Raw genomic sequence first — 18,379 nt, 5'->3', positions numbered from 1 at the left:
AATCACTCGTCGTGGTCAGAGCAACTCTCCTGGGCTGAATACGCGCACAACTCGCTCCCCTCGTCTGCCATGGGTCTCTCTCCTTTTTCCTGCTGCCTGGGTTATCAGCCCCCGTTATTTTCCTCGCAGGATTCGGAATCTAATGTTCCGTCCATACAGGCATTATCGATCGCTGCAGGCGCACTTGGAGAATGGTGAGATCAGCTCTTTGTCGCTGGAGGAGACGCATGAGCGCCACTGCCAACAAGGGTCGCATAAAAAGCCCCCGCTACGTTCGCGGCCAAAGGGTTTGGCTTTCTTCATCTAATTTGCCACTCCACTCCGAGTCTCATAAATTGGCCCCTCGCTTCATCGGACCATTCCGCATTTGTAAAGTCATTAGTCCAGTCATAGTCAAGCTGTCGCTTCCTCCAAAGCTTCGTCGCGTACACCCCGTTTTCCATGTCTCTTGCATAAAACCGTCGTTTTGCGCGCCCTCACGCCCATCTATTCCTCCTATTCGCGTCGAAGGGTCTCCTGTGTACAAGGTCCGCCGACTCTTAGACATGCGCCGCCGAGGCCATGGACATCAATTCTTAGTGGACTGGGAGGGATATGGATGGACTTTTGATTCTGTTTATTAAAGACTGTATTGCTGCATATCACTCTTGGGTCATCCTTCTCTCCTCACATTACAGTGAAGTTGCTTTGACACAATCTGAATTGTTAAAAGCGATATATAAATAAAGGTGACGACTTGACTTATAAGACCATACAGACCATATGTCTAAATAAACCCGACCCCAACCTTTTTAAGTCTTTTTTTGAAAGGCATAAAATCACTAAGTACAAGTACAAAATGTACTGCTTGCACAAAACCCCTAAATCTTTATGTGTGGTTCAGCAAACACTGCAGTGAAGCCAACCTGAGGGTCTTTGCAGGAATGAACCTGCAACCTTGTAAAAAGTTGTCTTGTGGTCCATAGAGGGTATTCAAAAACAGCTGACTAGAAACTCATTTGAGTCGCATTCATCTATGAGCTTTTCTCTGTCCCTAATTCAGAATTTAGCACTGTTACTGCTTTAAGTTGTTCATAAAATACTCATTATTAGAGAAAGTGAATGAATTCGATTTTTTTTTTTATTATTTTAAATAAATAGCTCTGGAAATGTTCAACCAGAAAATCAACATAATTTCCAGAGACAGCCAACCAACTATCACATGCTAGTATTAGTGGCCATGGAAAAACCTTGACACAAAATGTAACTCATCTCAGAGTGTGACACATCCTACCTTGATTCACTTTTGAAATCAACAATAGTTTTTGCAAATTGTTTTTGAGCACATTTCTTAACCATTATTGATATATTACTCAGTCAATGTGACCTCTGATCATATGAATATACAATCAGACAATCAGAGAAAATAAATATTTAGATTTAATCAAAATTTTCCTGATACAGAAGCGTATTAGTGTTCTTTCAATCTGAAACTATTCTGCATGACATTTCAAAAGAACTTAATGGCTACAGGCAACTGATACATTCAAAATCAAATGTGAAGCTCTGCGGATCACAGGGTAGACCAGAGATTGCCGACCTCTTCATCTGAAATCACAATCATGTCCTTCATATGCACCACCTAAGTGTCCTCCATGATCAGTTGATCTTGAAGAGGCCAAAATAGATCCTGTGATAATTTTTGCTGATCAGATGGGGGTGTGAGACATTGACAAACACCTAATCGGACTGCTTGAGATGCGGAAGCGAGCCTAAATGACTGCCGGTCATCCACGGATGTTTGCATACAAAACCCCTTTTGGTGATCTTCCATGATTCTCCGGTTGTGGCCGTTTGTCTACCGACTCATTATGTGTGTGTAGGAGTCTTTGGGGTTGCACTTGGGTGAAAGAAACTCCATGCAGGAGTAAATGAAGTACAAACCAGTCTTGCTGACCTGAAGGCCACCGTTGATGTACAGTGCTTGACACATTTGACATTGAGAGCACTGAGATTTGCTTCCTACTTCAGAATTCCAGATGATGTGCTCTGGAATAATCTACCTAACACTGTTCGGGAGGCAGACACAGTCTGTCAGTTTAAATCTAGATTAAAGGCCTATCTCTTTAACCTGGCTTACACATAATACACTTACACATTTCTATTACTCAAATCCATTCAAGGATTGTTAGGCTGCATTAATAAGGTCAATAGGAGCTGGGAACACTTCCAATTACACACAATGTACTTGTTACATTGTAAGAAGAGTGGCATCTACGCTAATATCTGTTTCTCTCTTATTCCAAGGTCACTGTAGCCACCAGATGCAGTCCAGATGGTGGATCAGCACCTAGAGAGGACCTTTACAGCCCTGAATTTCAATAGAGATCAAGACAACTAGATGAGCCCCAGAGAGAGATCCTCAGTAAAGACCTTGTCTCAGACGACCACCGGGGCAAGACCATGGAACCAGATGAGTCCTCTGCACAATGTGGTTTTGCTGCAGACTGCATCAACCTGCTGGTTCATCTGGCCAGAACTGGCCCCCTGACTGAGCCTGGTTTCTCCCAAGGTTTTTTCTCCATTTTGTCACCGATGGAGTTTTAGTTCCTTTCCGCTGTCGCCTCTGGCTTGCACTTAATTTCTAGCGATATTGTCAACTTGACTCCTTAGATATTATTTAAACTTAATTGAGCTGGACGATGACATCACTGAATTCAATGATGAACTGCCTTTAACTGAAAATTGATTGTTTTCTATTGTCCTTTTGCAATGACACTATTATCCTATTTGATACTATAAAGTTGCTTTGACAAAATCTGTATTGTTAAAAGCACTATATAAATAAAGGTGACGACTTGACTTAAAAGGCCATCCATCTGAACTTGCCGTTAACAGGACAAAGTTAATAGAAATTGTTGCATGATTCTGTAGGTTGGGATTGTGTCTAAATAAACCCAGTTGTTTGGTAACCAACCTTTTTATAATGATTTTAAATATTGAAAGTCAAAGTCTAGTTTTGAAAGGCATAAAATCACAAAATAATCACCAAAGCCAATTTAACCAAGTGGCTCTACACTTTAACGTTCTTAAAAAAAAATTTTTTTTAAATCAATAAACCCTAAGCCCATAATACTAATTATATCGTAAATTAAAGCATAGGTATCTATTTTGATAATATCAAAGTTTACACATTTTAGAAAGTCTTTAATGTTTAATCATCATTAATTCCTTATTTTAAGAACAAATTCCTGTTAATCCATTCACAGGGCTTTTACTAGTTAAATGAAAGTTTGATGTTTCCTCTTTGTGGTGATGATGTGGTGAATAATAGGTCTTCCCATGAGGTTGTGAGGTTGAATGCACTTGAAAGCCAAAACATCGCACACCACTTTCATAGACAGATACAGGAAGTGCAAGTATCATATTAGTAGTGAGACATGGTGTGATTAAGGCCTCCAGTGAAGGTCTCTCTTCCTTTTTAGAAAGTCTATAAACAAGCTTTTGTTAAATCATAACCAGAACTGAATAAACCATATGGACATTAGTGGGCATAAAAATAAACCATATGGGTATAGTTAATAGTATAGTGTTCATCCAGATCCACTAATTTGTTCAAAAATACTTTAAAAATCTATTAATATTTACAGTGACTTGAATACGTATTTCCTAAGACACACATTTTTACATTTCTCATTAACAAACAATTTTGATAAATGAGTTTTGAAGTCTAATGTGATAATGACAAATGTCCTAATATAACAAAATAATTAAAAGCCTCATTAAAATAATAAAATCCACCTAAAACAGGAAATTAATACACACACACTAATATATATATATATATATATATATATATATATATATAGACTGATCCACCTCCATGTTTGACCATGAGACTGTGTTTTTTCTACTCATAAGCTTAGCCATTTTTGGACCAGGTATACTGCAGAATCATGGGTCCAAAAAGTTATGGTTTGTTCTCATTAGTCCATAAAACATTCTGCCTTTCATGTTCTTCTTGGTCAAGAAGAGTGGCATTCAGAAGCATGAAGGCCAAACTTGTGTAGTTTTTCTGTTTGGAAGTCGTGGCTTAGTGGTTAGAGAGTTTGACACCCAATGCTAGAGTTGTGGGTTAGATTAAGCTTAAATGGCTGCCAACTGCTCTCTGTGTGTGTGTGTGTGTGTGTGTGTACATACGTACTTTGGATGGATTAAATGCAGAGCATGAATTTTGAGCATGGGTCACTATACATGGCTGTATGTCACGTCACTTTTTTTCTTACAGTCGTGGCCAAAAGTTTTGAGAATTACATAAATATTGGAAATTGGAAAAGTTGCTGCTTAAGTTTTTATAATAGCAATTTGCATATACTCCAGAATGTTATGAAGAGTGATCAGATGAATTGCATAGTCCTTCTTTGCCATGAAAATGAACTTAATCCCAAAAAAACCTTTCCACTGCATTTCATTGCTGTCATTAAAGGACCTGCTGAGATCATTTCAGTAATCGTCTTGTTAACTCAGGTGAGAATGTTGACGAGCACAAGGCTGGAGATCATTATGTCAGGCTGATTGGGTTAGATAGGCAGACATGACATGATAAAAGGAGGGTGATGCTTGAAATCATTGTTCTTCCATTGTTAACCATGGTGACCTGCAAAGAAACGTGTACAGCCATCATTGTGTTGCATAAAAATGGCTTCACAGGCAAGGATATTGTGGCTATTAAGATTGCACCTAAATCAACAATTTATAGGATCATCAAGAACTTCAAGGAAAGAGGTTCAATTCTTGTAAAGAAGGCTTCAGGGCATCCAAGAAAGTCCAGCAAGCGCCAGGATGGTCTCCTAAAGAGGATTCAGCTGCGGGATCGGAGTGCCACCAGTGCAGAGCTTGCTCAGGAATGGCAGCAGGCAGGTGTGAGCGCATCTGCACGCACAGTGAGGCCAAGACTTTTGGAAGATGGCCTGGTGTCAAGAAGGGCAGCAAAGAAGCCACTTCTCTCCAAAAAAAAACATCAGGGACAGATTGATCTTCTGCAGAAAGTATAGTGAATGGACTGCTGAGGACCGGGGCAAAGTCATATTCTCTGATGAAGCCCCTTTCCGATTGTTTGGGGCATCTGGAAAAAGGCTTGTCCGGAGAAGAAAAGGTGAGCGCTACCATCAGTCCTGTGTCATGCCAACAGTAAAGCATCCTGACACCGTTCATGTGTGGGGTTGCTTCTCATCCAAGGGAGTGGGCTCACTCACAATTCTGCCCAAAAACACAGCCATGAATAAAAAATGGTACCAAAACACCCTCCAACAGCAACTTCTTCCAACAATCCAACAACAGTTTGGTGAAGAACAATGCATTTTCCAGCACGATGGAGCACCGTTTCATAAGGCAAAAGTGATAACTAAGTGGCTCGGGGACCAGAATGTTGAAATTTTGGGTCCAAGGCCTGGAAACTCCCCAGATCTTAATCCCATTGAGAACTTGTGGTCAATCCTCAAGAGGCGGGTGGACAAACAAAAACCCACTAATTCTGACAAACTCCAAGAAGTGATTATGAAAGAATGGATTGCTATCAGTCAGGATTTGGCCCAGAAGTTGATTGAGAGCATGCCCAGTCGAATTGCAGAGGTCCTGAAAAAGAAGGGCCAACACTGCAAATACTGACTCTTTGCATAAATGTCATGTAATTGTCGATAAAAGCCTTTTAAACGTATGAAGTGCTTGTAATTATATTTCAGTACATCACAGAAACAACTGAAACAAAGATCTAAAAGCAGTTTAGCAGCAAACTTTTTGAAAACTAATGTTTATGTAATTCTCAAAACCTTTGGCCACGACTGTATACTCTGCATTGAAATGTTGTTTTATCACATCATCTTGCAAATCTTTGGCAGTATATTGAGGGCTATTCTTAGTTGCTCTGATCAAACATTTATTCCCCATGATAATATTTTATCTATAGAACTGTTAGCGAAAATCTTCTTGTAGCAATAGAATTTCTAATGTAAAAAAATAACTTGTTCTCTATTGCTTTTGTGGATGTCTTTTGACTTGGCCATATTTGCTACTCTGCCCATGCATGTGGTAAAGTTAAATGCTTGTATGTGTTTATATATATACACACACAGGTTTCACACAGTATATGTCACCTCGGCCAGTGTGGCGTGCTGGTGCAAGCTCACATTAATTGACAAAACTATTTTTGTTTTGTTTAGTTTTTTTTCTCTAGTGAATTTCATGTTGTACCTTGCTCTGGATCTGCTTTGTACACATTTAATAAGAAATTGTAAACTTAACCTTGTTTTAACCAACATAGTCTCTTTTCATTGTTCAGTCCAAGAGAATTTAGTAAGAATTTGTGTCTATGTAATATGGCTCCTTTTTCTGAAAAACCTTAAAATGGCAATAGCATGAGCAGAGGCATATAAAAGCCCTGACTTTTGTGGCTGTAGTATTACTGGGCCAAATAAGCACTTTTTGGGGTCAGGATTGACACCAGCTTTTGAGACTAAATGTCCTTGAAAAGAAAGTGAAAGTGACGTGACATTAAGCCAAGTATGTTGACCCATATTCAGAATTCGTGCTCTGCATTTAACCCATCCAAAGTGCACACACACAGCAGTGAACACACACACACACTGTGAACACACACCCAGAGCAGTGGGCAGCCATTTATGCTGCGGCGCCCGGGGAGCAGTTGGGGGTTCAGTGCCTTGCTCAAGGGCACCTAAGTCATGGTATTGAAGGTGGAGAGAGAACTGTACATGCACTCCCCCCACATACAATTCCTGCCGGCCCGAGACTCGAACTCACAACCCTTCGATCGCAAGTCTGACTCTCTAACCATTAGGCCACGACTTCCCAAAAAGGTGTGTTTGAAGTCTAATGTTGCAAATCAATGGCTTAATTTATTTACAAGGCACTTAGACTGACACCTATTTTGCACCTTTGTTGGGCACTGTGGAAAATGGAAGGGTTGTTCCATGTTAAAGTGAGAAACTCAGGCCCACAAGGTCATTAGTGTATTCAACAGACTTTTTTTTGGGGGGGTGGGGGTGCATTTACGTTCACGTGAGGCTGGGCGGTGTGAAGTAGTGATTCATTATGAAACTTTAACACCTTATAGTTGTTATTGTAGACTCAGGTCTTGTTTGATGTAAAATATTACTATTACTAATGTTAAAATAGAAAACACTAATTTTGAGTTGCAATAGTATTTCACAAAATGACTCTTTTATTGTATTTTTGATGAAACAAATGCAGCCTTGTGGTGATCATAAGAGAATTTTGAATATATTTTCATATATGTGATAATATATATGAAATGGATACAGTCAGTGTTGATGATTAATCACCCATGGATCCAGGATATATGTATTATTTAGTCCTACATGCAGCTGAAAGCATTTTCTGTAGGTTGGAACTGACCTTATGTGAGAAAAGGCAAAATAAAAGCATGTAGGCATATATATGGTTTACCAACATATGCATGGTACGGATAAATCGAGATTAGGAATAGAGGAATTGTGAAATGTCAGTTTGTGTGCTATTAATGACCTTTAGTTTTTGTTTAGTTTAAAGCCTAGTTTGAGACAGTGGATGAATTGTGAGTGGTGATTCTCCAGTGGTCACTTCCTGTGGGGTGGTGTGTGTGTGTGTGTGTGTGTGTGTGTGTGTGTGTGTGTGTGTGTGTGTGCCCTAAAGTGTTGGAGGAGCTGAGAGAGTAGGCCTTGTTTCCACTCAACCTAAATGGTATATTGAGGTGTAGTAGATTCCTATGACAAAAACACACACAGTAGTGCATAACATGCAGTTTCACTGGAGACCCAATCTAACAAAACACAAACTTTGAGACTAGATCGTTTCAATTCACATAGTTTCTATTTGAGTGTCTAAGAATAATATAACGTGTCTAGAAAACATTTAATATAAATTAAGACCAACACTGAGAAATTTATATTAACTGAAATAATGAGTGATAGAAGCATATTTCATTTTCATTTCTCATCAAAGCGGTATGACCCCTGTAAATGCTAGACCTAAACACAGGAAGGAAGTATGAGAATAGAAGTACAAAGTGTACTGCACAAAACCCCTAAATCTTTATGTGTGGTTCAGCAAACACTGCAGTGAAGCCAACCTGAGGGTCTTTGCAGAAATGATGAGGAATGAACCCGCAACCTTGCAAAAAGTTGTCTTGTGGTCCATAAAGGGTATTCAAAAACAGCTGACTAGAAACTCATTTGAGTCGCATTCATCTATGAGCTTTTCTCTGTCCCTAATTCAAGATTTTAGTATTGTTCTCAGTTTAAGTTGTTCATAAAATACTCATTATTAGAGAAAGTGAATGAATTCTATTTTTTATTTTTATTATTTTAAATCAATAGCTCTGGAAATGTTCAACCAGAAAATCAACATAATTTCCAGAGACAGCCAACCCACTATCACATGCTAGTATTAGTGGCCATGGAAAAACCTCGACACAAAATGTAACTCATCTCAGAGTGTGACACATCCTACCTTGATTCACTTTTGAAATCAACAATAGTTTTTGCAAATTTTTTTTATTGATATATTACTCAGTCAATATGACCTCTGATCGTATGAATATACAATCAGACTTTAGAGAAAATAAATATTTAGATTTAATCAAATTTCTCCTGATACAGAAGCGTATTAGTGTTCTTTCAATCTGAAACTCTTCTGCATGACATTTCAAAAGAACTTAATGGCTACAGGCAACTGATACATTCAAAATCAAATGTGAAGCTCTGCGGATCACAGGGTAGACCAGAGATTGCCGACCTCTTCATCTGAAATCACAATCATGTCCTTCATATGCACCACCTAAGTGTCCTCCGTGATCAGTTGATCTTGAAGAGGCCAAAATAGTTGTTGTGATAATTTTTGCTGATCAGATGGGGGTGTGAGACATTGACAAACAGCCAGTCGGACTGCCTGAGATGCTGAAGCGAGCCTAAATGACTGCTGGTCATCCACGGATGTTTGCTCCCCACCGTACAGATCCCCTCTTGGTGATCTTCCATGATTCTCCGGTTGTGTCCGTTTCTCTGCCGACTCATTATGTGTGTGTAAGAGTCTCTGGAGTTGCACTTGGGTGAAATAAACTCCACGCGGGAGTAAACGAAGTACAAACCAGTCTTGTTGACCAGAAGGCCACCGTTGATGTACTTGACACCTTCTGTGAAGGCATCACCAAATTTTGCTTCCCACTTCAGAGTTCCAGATGATTTGCTCTGGTCAGCACAACCTGAACAAGATATCCTGATAAGACACTGTTTTGTAGCAAAAATATGCATGCCTTCTGGACCAAATCTTACCTATTAAGTGTGCTGCAGAGTTTTGTTTGTTCTTGTTCAGCTCAGCAGGATATAGGCCTGTCAGATGATAAAGCAAGCAATCAGGTCATCATGTTAACCAGAGAAGATTTAACACAGGATGAGGCTGATAATTGGTAACTTGGTCACGCAACTCACCAACTTGTTTCTGTGGAGCGGGGCTCTGCATTTGTGCGGGTATTTCCTGTCATTGGACATTGGAGGGAGGAAAAATGGGGTCACAAATCGTTTGATACACACATATTGAGCATTCAAAAATATTCTCAAACTGATACAAACAGGCATTTTTGCAAACATAGATATATCTAAAGTTAATTGACTATTTGTTATAAGACAGAGAGGCTGGTTTCAGACTTCTGTACAGATGAAGTAGAAGATATCTTGTAGCCTTGAGACCAGTCACCACAAGTTTTTTTTTTTTCTCTCTCTCACTTGTAATTCTGTCCTACTTAGTCGTGTGTACATGGTGGAAAGGAAACTGAAAAAGTATACTTTCATGAAGATCAAAGAGATTCAGATTACATAGACAAGAACGCTCTTGGCTGCTTTCAAGGTCAGGTATGAATAATCAAGGCTTCAGAACTTTTTTAAATTGTGATGTCAATATATATGTGAGTCAGTCTAAAGCATTTGGACACCTGAAATTGCATTTTATTTCCACGTAATTGAAACAAAATAGCATTATTCCCAGAACTTGTTCAAACAGGTGTCCTGGCAGAGTAACCATAGGTGTAGTTCAACACATGAACTATTAACATGATCCAGTAACATTTGGTAACCAGAATGCATAAAAAAACCTCAATATAATATTATATATCCATTGCTTCTGTGAAATCTTTAACTTGTACTACCTTTCTTGAAATAAAATGACACTTTATTAGAGGTGTTATAGATATAAAAATAAATTATTTTGATGATTTGAATGCATCAGAATACATTTTGGGTCACTGTATGTATATATATATATATATATATATATATATATATATATATATATATATATATATATATATATATATATAATACACTGTTAAGTCACTCTTACCTGTGTCAGCCGTTGCATTTCAGTCTGTAACCTCAGGATCTGATAGGCTCCCAGTCCCAGGGCTGCAAAAACCAGCAGGAGTATCAGTATCAGTACCCAGACTATGCCTTTATTCATTGTCCCCCAGCCCCTTTTCTTCATCTCATCTCGGGCAGGGGGGAAGGTCCAGCAGGGCACCGGTGGTCTGGGCAACTGCTGGTGGTAATACAAGTCTTGTTTAGGATGACCTCCGGCAGAATCCACCGTGAACACTGGCTGGGGTGAGTGGCCAAAGTTACCGTTCATGTCTGCAGAGCTCAGAGGAGTGTGAGAAACTGTGAGCAACGAGACAGCTTATCTTGAGAAGGTTGTTGCTGAACATCAGTTTTTATAAAGGTCCTGCAGTGTGGTTAAGACTTCCCACCCACCCCCACACACACACACACACACACACACACACACAGGCAAGGTCTCTCACACTCATTCTCTGTCTCTGATCGTTTCTTTTTCTCATGCAAACTGACGTATAAGGTGGACTTTTATGATTTTTTTGGTTGGTGTACTAGCATTCACATGCATTTGTAGCAAACCAACATGCATAAAGTCATATCTGAAAGGGGTGTAATGATGACATCATAGACAGGAAGCCATCTGGAGTCTTCTGTGCGCTTGCAGGCAATAACTGTTCTGACAATTATTAGTAACTGTAGCATACGAATAAAAGATTTACAATTTAAGATTTACGATTGACTTCTTGAATAAACCCTTCAGCCCAAAATGACAATTTAATCATTTACATTCACCCTCATGTCATTTAAAAACTAAACAAAATACTGTCTTTTTCAGAAAATTGGTATTAATAAAAATTTAGTCTGATTCATTAATAACAGGACCAGTAAATGCATTAGATCTTTTCAATATACCAGATTGAATTATTCAATCTCAAAGTGGAGTGATATGGATTACATTTATAGTGCTTTTTAATATTTGTAGCCTAACAAACTATGACATTGTACAAATAAGACCTGTGTCAAGATTCTTTAAAACGAATGTTTTGTTTCACAGAAGTAATGAATAACTCTAATTTTGGAGTGAACTTGGCAAAAGTTTGGTTTGAGCATTTGATAAAAGCCAAAAACTTCGGTGCATTTTTCCATGCATTCAATCACACATCCATCTTTATGTCCATGAATGCACTAAAACAAATCAAAACTTGCTTTTCCGGAAGTTTCAGGCTCTTTCAAAGGTCAGTGTGACATGTAATCTGCATAAGAGGCGAAGGATTGCTCGTGACCTAGAAAGAGTTCTTCAGAAGGACCACATGTCTTTTTAAAGACCACCAGCATCCTGCCAGTTATCACATAATGTACAAAGGTTGATTGAGAATAGAAACTTTACAGAAAGTTGTCAAAAGGGTTACTTTGATTGTCACATGGCCTTCTGTGTCAAACCCACCACTCATTCACAGTTTGATGGTGTGACATGCTATACTACATTTAAACTATTTACACAGCACTTCACTAATCCTGCTATTGTTATGCATAACTATATCCATTTAATATTTAAGATTTGTCCATTTAACAATTCATTTGTTAAGGAATATAATTTTCCCCCCGTTAGATAGATATTAAACTATAAATGGTAACTAATAGCATTTTTCTACATTTCGTTCACTTGCAAAATTTTGTATTTTTTTTATGTCTAGGCACAAACCTATAAACTCAACACGTAATAATACACATGTGCGTGACGTCACTGTTTTCCCAGATTAATTTGCATGGAGGCGATAATGCTATCATTTACAAAAACTTGCACTTTGAAACATATTTTCAAAAGTTTGTTTTAGGTGAGTAAATAAGTGACCAGAACGCATTAAAGGTTTTCCGTTTTAAGTTGAAAACTGTCGTGCAAACGCCCCCTTAAGAGGCTCTGTGGTAATACAACTGAAAATGCCACTGCCAGTGCCAAACCCTGAACCATTTACTTTCAATAATATTTGCACCTATAACCTATCAAATAGAAATGTTCCATTTCTATAAGCTATCTAAGTGTTAAAGACTTTTGTGTGAGTGTTTGTAAACAGTGATGCAGCAGAAAAGGAGTTTCTGTAAACCCAATCTCACATACCGCTAAAGAACAGGAGCTGCCACATGAAACGTCTGTCTGTGCATATGAACGTGTGAATGCGCTTTCGATCCTGCAGCATGCAATCTCAGGGGTCTGCATGAGAATGGTTAGGGCTGAGACGGTGAGATGAATAATGTGGTTGAAACCAAGCGGGGCAGGAAAAGGCATCACCCTTACCTGCTGCATAACCTCTTGCATGTCAGCGTCGTTGGGTCTTCCTGGAAAAATCAGCCGTTATCGTTAGTAGCTTGCCCTCCCTCTCATATACCCACTTCTCAGGCTGTTCATGAGGAAGAATGTTAAAGCATTAGTATTGTAATAAACTACACAACACATACCCTTTTATGTTCCTTTTTTCTCCAAAGTGCTCCCTCTTCCCACTGTTTTAAGTCCTTGGATGTTTGCCTTTTAGCATCTGCAGTATATATATATATATATATATATATATATATATATATATATATATATATATATATATATATATATATATAATATTTCTGCCAAGGCAACATCCCCCATTTTCAGTATTACTTGGTGTTCTAGAGTAACTAAAAAATTAATAAACAATTAGAGTATATTGACTAAAATTAAAATGAAAACAAAACCGCAAGATAACATTATGAAGTACATACATGAGGAACAGGGCTGTAAAATAAAGTGTGATCAAATTTGATTAAGATTTTAAAGCAACAATAATTAATCTATTGAACTGAACGAGTCTAACATACTAAGCATGTTTCAACTATGTTGAAATATGTGTTCAAATACACCTGTCATGTCCAATCATCGCAGCATTGTGGTAAATATGAAATGTATACTTCAAGCAAATCATTTTCCAAGATCTTTCAATGTCACTGATGAGAAGGCAACAAATAGTTTGTTGTAAATCCCACAAAAGGAAATATTTGCCTATTTAATAACTGACATGTGCTGTAGTTGCATCAGTTCCCTTATTTCAGTCACCTCACAGGTATGGGAAACCCTGTCTGCAGTATGAGCTAACATAGCCAATGGTGCTAGAAGGCACACATAGATATTCTGAATGAGTAAGACATCTCCACCGCTGCTTGGTAACAGTCTGCTCTTGCTCAGTTTCCCAGAAGTGTTGCTTTGCTAAGCAATTCTTGCTGCTGATGTATGAAGGGTTTTGGGGTCGCACCGTGGGCCGCAGCAAGAAGCCTGTTACCATACTGTAGGAAAAATGATGTATTTTTTGGTGAACACAGACATCTTTCGGTCTCTCTCTGACTCAGCATATTGGCACATTCTGAACTTTTAAAAGTCTCGCAGTCATTTTAATCAGGCCTGTTGTGGTGCACGCATTATCAAAACTCATGTTAATCTGAAACTTTGGGGTTTGTATAGCAATACTCTCACATAAATAGTCACATGCACTTATAAGTTAATCAAAGTAATTATTTCAGCAAATCAAATTCTTTAACTGACTTCATGGTGCTTTAATGATTAAAAAACCAAAACCGTTGAACCATTATATTAACAGGTGTTCAGATCAGTGTTTTGTTTCTGTAATGTTTGAAACACCAGTACATTCGTCAAGCACAAGTAAATAAAGTGTGAACAGACACAGTTGTTTGCCACTTAAAATATGGCTTCATCCTGTAAAAAAACCTTTGTGGTTGAAATCGAAACTTTATATATACTGAAGATGTATTTCTCAGATATGTAACGGTAAACACTTCATATTTTGTTTTTGATAAGTAATCACTAATATCCTTTTTCAGAATTCTACTTTAACCACACGCCAACCATTTCCGTTCTCTTCTTAACCCTGCGTAACACATTCATAGCTTGAATAAATTAGGTTCAGACAAATAGTTTAAACACAAACACAGGTGATTTACAGATTTCAAGGTTCACAAGAAAATGTTTTACTTTCAAGTTTCACTTTCATGCATCAGATATATTTTGAATATCAGGGATAGTTTGCCCAAACATGAAAATTCTGTCAGCATTTACTCACCCTCATGTCATTCCAAACCCATAAATTCATCTTCGAAACACAAAGATATTTGTAATAAAACCTAAGAGGTTTCCGTCTCTCCATTTAAGACCAGGTAACCAAAGCATCTCTGAAGACACAATAATTTTTTATTTATTTGATGAACAGTTTATTTAGGCTTTAATTTGCATATAGCAAATCCCATATGATGAACATGGACTTAAAGAAACCTCATTGGTTCTTGTGTGTGCAAATGAATTCTGTTCATCAATAAAAAGACTTGAATTAAGCCGGTCGATTCCAGTTTTGTTTACCTGGACCTTCGATGGAGAGACAGAAACCTTTCAGACTCCATTAAAAAATATCCTCATTAGTGTTTTCAAAGATTATCTACAGTCATATGGGTTTGGAACCACACAAGAGTTAGTAAGTGATGACTATTTTAATTTTTGGATGAACTGTCCCTTTAAATGTGTAGAACCATTTTACTGAAAACAATAATAATAATAATAATAAACTATTATGAATGTTTCATCAGCTAATGAGCATAACGATATTTAATAATTTCACAAACTTAAGTCTAAATGTATTTCATTCAACTATATCTCTTCATCTGAAGACGACGAGTAGCAGCCGAGTCCCAGTAAATGTTCAGTTTTGCTCTGGGCTGTTTCAGCACTGGACGGCTGACGTGTAGCTTCTTTGGCTGCTGTCTGTGCTAGCGGGAGGCTGTGGAGGTTGGGCAGGCCGGTGAGTAGCACTCGTGTCAGTGTACCCGTGTCCTGCTGCTGCCCGGCGAGAGCCGCACGTGAACTGGCCACCGCCACAGCAAGTCGGGACTGATCGAAGCACAGCGGGAGGTCCTGGTCTGGGAGGTCTGAGGCTCTGGTGGGAGCAGGAGCTGATGGGGTGGGTAATTCTTGAATAATACTGTGAGATATGTGGTTTCCTGCTTCCTCTGGGTTGGTGTCCTCATTAACATCCTCTTCTTCTCTGCTCAGGCTGCTTGGGTTGTGGAGGCACAGTTTTTTAGCTAAAAAAAACAAAAACAGAATCATGACTACATTTATATGCACATCCTTTTCCTTTTTTGGGTATATTAAGGTTTATATTAATTCTGATGTTTACATGGTCAGTGTAGGTCAAGATGTTTCTTTTAAAGGAATAATTCACCCAAAAACAAAAGAAACTGATAAGTTTCTCACCCTCAGGCCATCCAAGACGAAGGGTTCATCAGAACAGGTTTGGAGAAATTTAGCATTACATCACTTGCTCACCAATAAATCCTCTGCAGTGAATGGGTGCCGTCAGAATGAGAGTCCAGACAGCTGATAAAAACATTACAGTAATATACAAGTAATCCATGCAACTCCACTCCATCAATTAACATCATGTGCTATGAAAAGGGGCACAAGTTTTAAAGAAATAAAACCATCAAGACATTTTTTTTATTCAAATGAGTCCTCTATCCATAATATTTCTTTCTCTAGTTAAAACGGTTTCTACCAAACACTTGGCTTTTCACTTCACAAGACATTAACTGATGGATTGGAGTGGTGAGGATTACTTGTGGATTATTCTGATCTTTCATCAGCTGTTTAGACTCTCATTCTGACGGCACCCATTCACTGCAAGAGGATCCATTGGTGGGCAAGTGCTACATTTCTCCTCTGTTGAAGAAACTCATCTACATGTTGGATGGCCTGAGGGAGAGTCAATTTTCAAACGGCAATAATAGGCAATGCTGGCATTGTCTAATATAGACTGATACTATAACAGCACAAACTGACAGGTGTTTTGATTGCTGCCTGGATCCTGCCTCCTCTTGGCATATGCTCGAGGTTCCCAAGGCTTGTGTTTGCAGGTAGGGTCCAGTGAGCGTAGTTTCTTCAGGTAACGTTTGTATTCGGTCTCCAGTTCCTCAATATGCTGATGGAACTCATTTATCTTCCTCTCTGGGTAGTGAGATAACTGCGACTGCTGCAAATTACAGGTGCACAGATAAACTATTCAAAACTATTATCAGCTATCAGCAAATCGACAGATAAAAGTCTTCTCTTACCCAAATGTGTGAGAGTCATGATCAAACAGACCATATATTCCACTTTTTGGTTTATGTATGACATGCAATGGATGCACAAGATCAGTATCAAAGACTGAGGTTGTTTTGGTTATATATACTCACAAGTTTTATTTAATATAACTGGCTTGATACAAACATGTAGCAAGACATAGTTTAAGTACACTGGCATAAGCCAGCTGATCACATTTAAAAGGCTTCAAGCGTATTACCATGTCAGGAGTTAACCTCTTATCTGGTCATCATATCTGAATCTGATGATAATAAGCACAGTTTTAGCTTGCTCTCTCAGCCTGACCAGTTGAAAAGGGCCCCGGAACCCTTCAAAACCAGCCAACACACCCATCTGACCAGGACGGGGGACCAGCAAACCAGCAGAGCTGGGTAGATTATTTACAAATTGTAATCCATTACTGATTCCAAATTACACACCATAAATTATAGTTGGAAATGTAATCCATTAAATTACAAAAACCTAAATGTTGAAAAACTTGAAATTATTTTTATTTTACTCGACTAGTGAATGGTCTTTGTGTAAATGTTCACCAAACTGGAAGACCTTCTGAGTATGTATATCAGCGGTAGACTATTTTAAAAAACATTTAAAAGATGAAATAAGAGGAATAAGGGAGAATCAATCAATTATGAATAATGTATTGCTATTGTGGGAATAACATGTAATCAATGAAAAAGTAACTGTGGTCTGATTACAAGTATGTTAATATGTAATTTAATCTAATTACAAGTCCTTATTTTTTTTTTATCTGATTACGGAATCCATATTGCATGTAATCAGTAACTACCCTGCTCTGCAAGTATATAAAATTATCAGTTATTTTGTATTAAAAATAATTAAATTTAATCAGTAAATGTGAATGTAAACTTACTTGTAAATTAATTGCTGTTATTATTTAATGTAAAGCACATTCTGTATGTTACAATGTTACGGTGCCTGAAAGTTGCAATGCTACCTCCGCAAAATAATTGAAAATAATTTAGACGTTTCATATGTATGCTCATTTAATTTTTTTTTCTGTGCCTTAGGAAGTGTGGTTTTGTTCGATAAAGTGTATATTCGTCGACAGATGGCAGCCTACTATTTTCCTATTTCTCCGTGTGTGATCTGTACCTGCAGACAGTACTCGATCTCCTTCTTGATGCTCGGCATCCACTTCTTCACCGCTGCCACAGAGTTTAACGTTGCCTGCGCGTCAAAGGTCCATTAATAAGACAATGTTGTCATTTATGGCAAGCGGCCTCACTGAAATGATAAGATGCATGGCAATGAAAGAGACTACTTACAAGCTTTGGCCTTGACACGTGGACATCTTTAATGCGACCCTCTAGAAACAGAACACAGATGCATTATGCCTCGAGCTGACCGAGTGCAATGGGAGAACACGTTGGCTTTATAACCACTGTATTTACCGTCGTTTCACATTATTGTCAGTTCACTCAGTGTAAACAAACCAGAAACGCGTCTCATACCCTCTCTCTCTTTCTGGAGCCACAGTCTGTTGAGTCTGCCACACTGCTTCTCTTCGTTTCTCGCCATTTCTGAAGCATTTCCGTCAACACGGGGTCACGTGACACGGTATTTCCACCTACGTCAAAGTTTCACTCCGTATGTGTAAATTGTAAATGTGTAAATATTACGTTTATGTCAGTTTGAGAATGTTCAGTTGTCACAAGAACCGTTTGAATAATATCGTTTTAAATTTTAAGTCAAACGTTCGATTACGCAAACGTGTGTTTTCTCTAATTGACTTAACATTGAAATCATTCGCGCCAGACGCGTTTGGTGTGAACACAGCATTAAAGTGGCGTTTTATGGTTTCAACAAAACC

At 38.3% G+C, this 18,379-nt stretch overlaps 2 protein-coding genes across 3 annotated transcripts; both read right to left on the bottom strand.

Moving 5' to 3' along the window:
* Nucleotides 1-1,137: 1,137 nt before the first annotated feature.
* LOC132091918 (tumor necrosis factor ligand superfamily member 6-like) lies at nucleotides 1,138-10,736 on the bottom strand. Of its 2 annotated transcripts, XR_009422160.1 has the most exons (5): nucleotides 10,387-10,736; nucleotides 9,480-9,525; nucleotides 9,324-9,380; nucleotides 8,576-9,253; nucleotides 1,138-1,366 (listed from the first exon to the last, which is right to left on the bottom strand). XR_009422160.1 is itself a non-coding variant. In XM_059498000.1 (4 exons), the coding sequence occupies exons 1-4, from the start codon at nucleotides 10,669-10,671 to the stop codon at nucleotides 8,847-8,849; spliced, it is 795 nt and encodes a 264-aa protein (XP_059353983.1). In that variant the 5' UTR covers nucleotides 10,672-10,736; the 3' UTR covers nucleotides 8,553-8,846. The 2 variants fall into 2 exon arrangements, 1 of the variants encoding a protein (XP_059353983.1); XM_059498000.1 differs by lacking the exon at nucleotides 1,138-1,366 and having other exon boundaries at nucleotides 8,553-9,253.
* A 4,310-nt stretch (nucleotides 10,737-15,046) lies between these two features.
* Nucleotides 15,047-18,137, bottom strand: si:dkey-86e18.1 (uncharacterized protein LOC557342 homolog). Its single transcript, XM_059497999.1, has 5 exons — nucleotides 18,021-18,137; nucleotides 17,835-17,875; nucleotides 17,662-17,736; nucleotides 16,243-16,432; nucleotides 15,047-15,485 (listed from the first exon to the last, which is right to left on the bottom strand). The coding sequence occupies exons 1-5, from the start codon at nucleotides 18,085-18,087 to the stop codon at nucleotides 15,052-15,054; spliced, it is 807 nt and encodes a 268-aa protein (XP_059353982.1). The 5' UTR covers nucleotides 18,088-18,137; the 3' UTR covers nucleotides 15,047-15,051.
* Nucleotides 18,138-18,379: the final 242 nt, after the last annotated feature.

This window comes from Carassius carassius, chromosome 18 (assembly GCF_963082965.1).
Source record: "Carassius carassius chromosome 18, fCarCar2.1, whole genome shotgun sequence".
Taxonomy (NCBI): Eukaryota; Metazoa; Chordata; class Actinopteri; order Cypriniformes; family Cyprinidae; genus Carassius; species Carassius carassius.
This window is presented reverse-complemented; position numbering and strand designations above follow the sequence as displayed.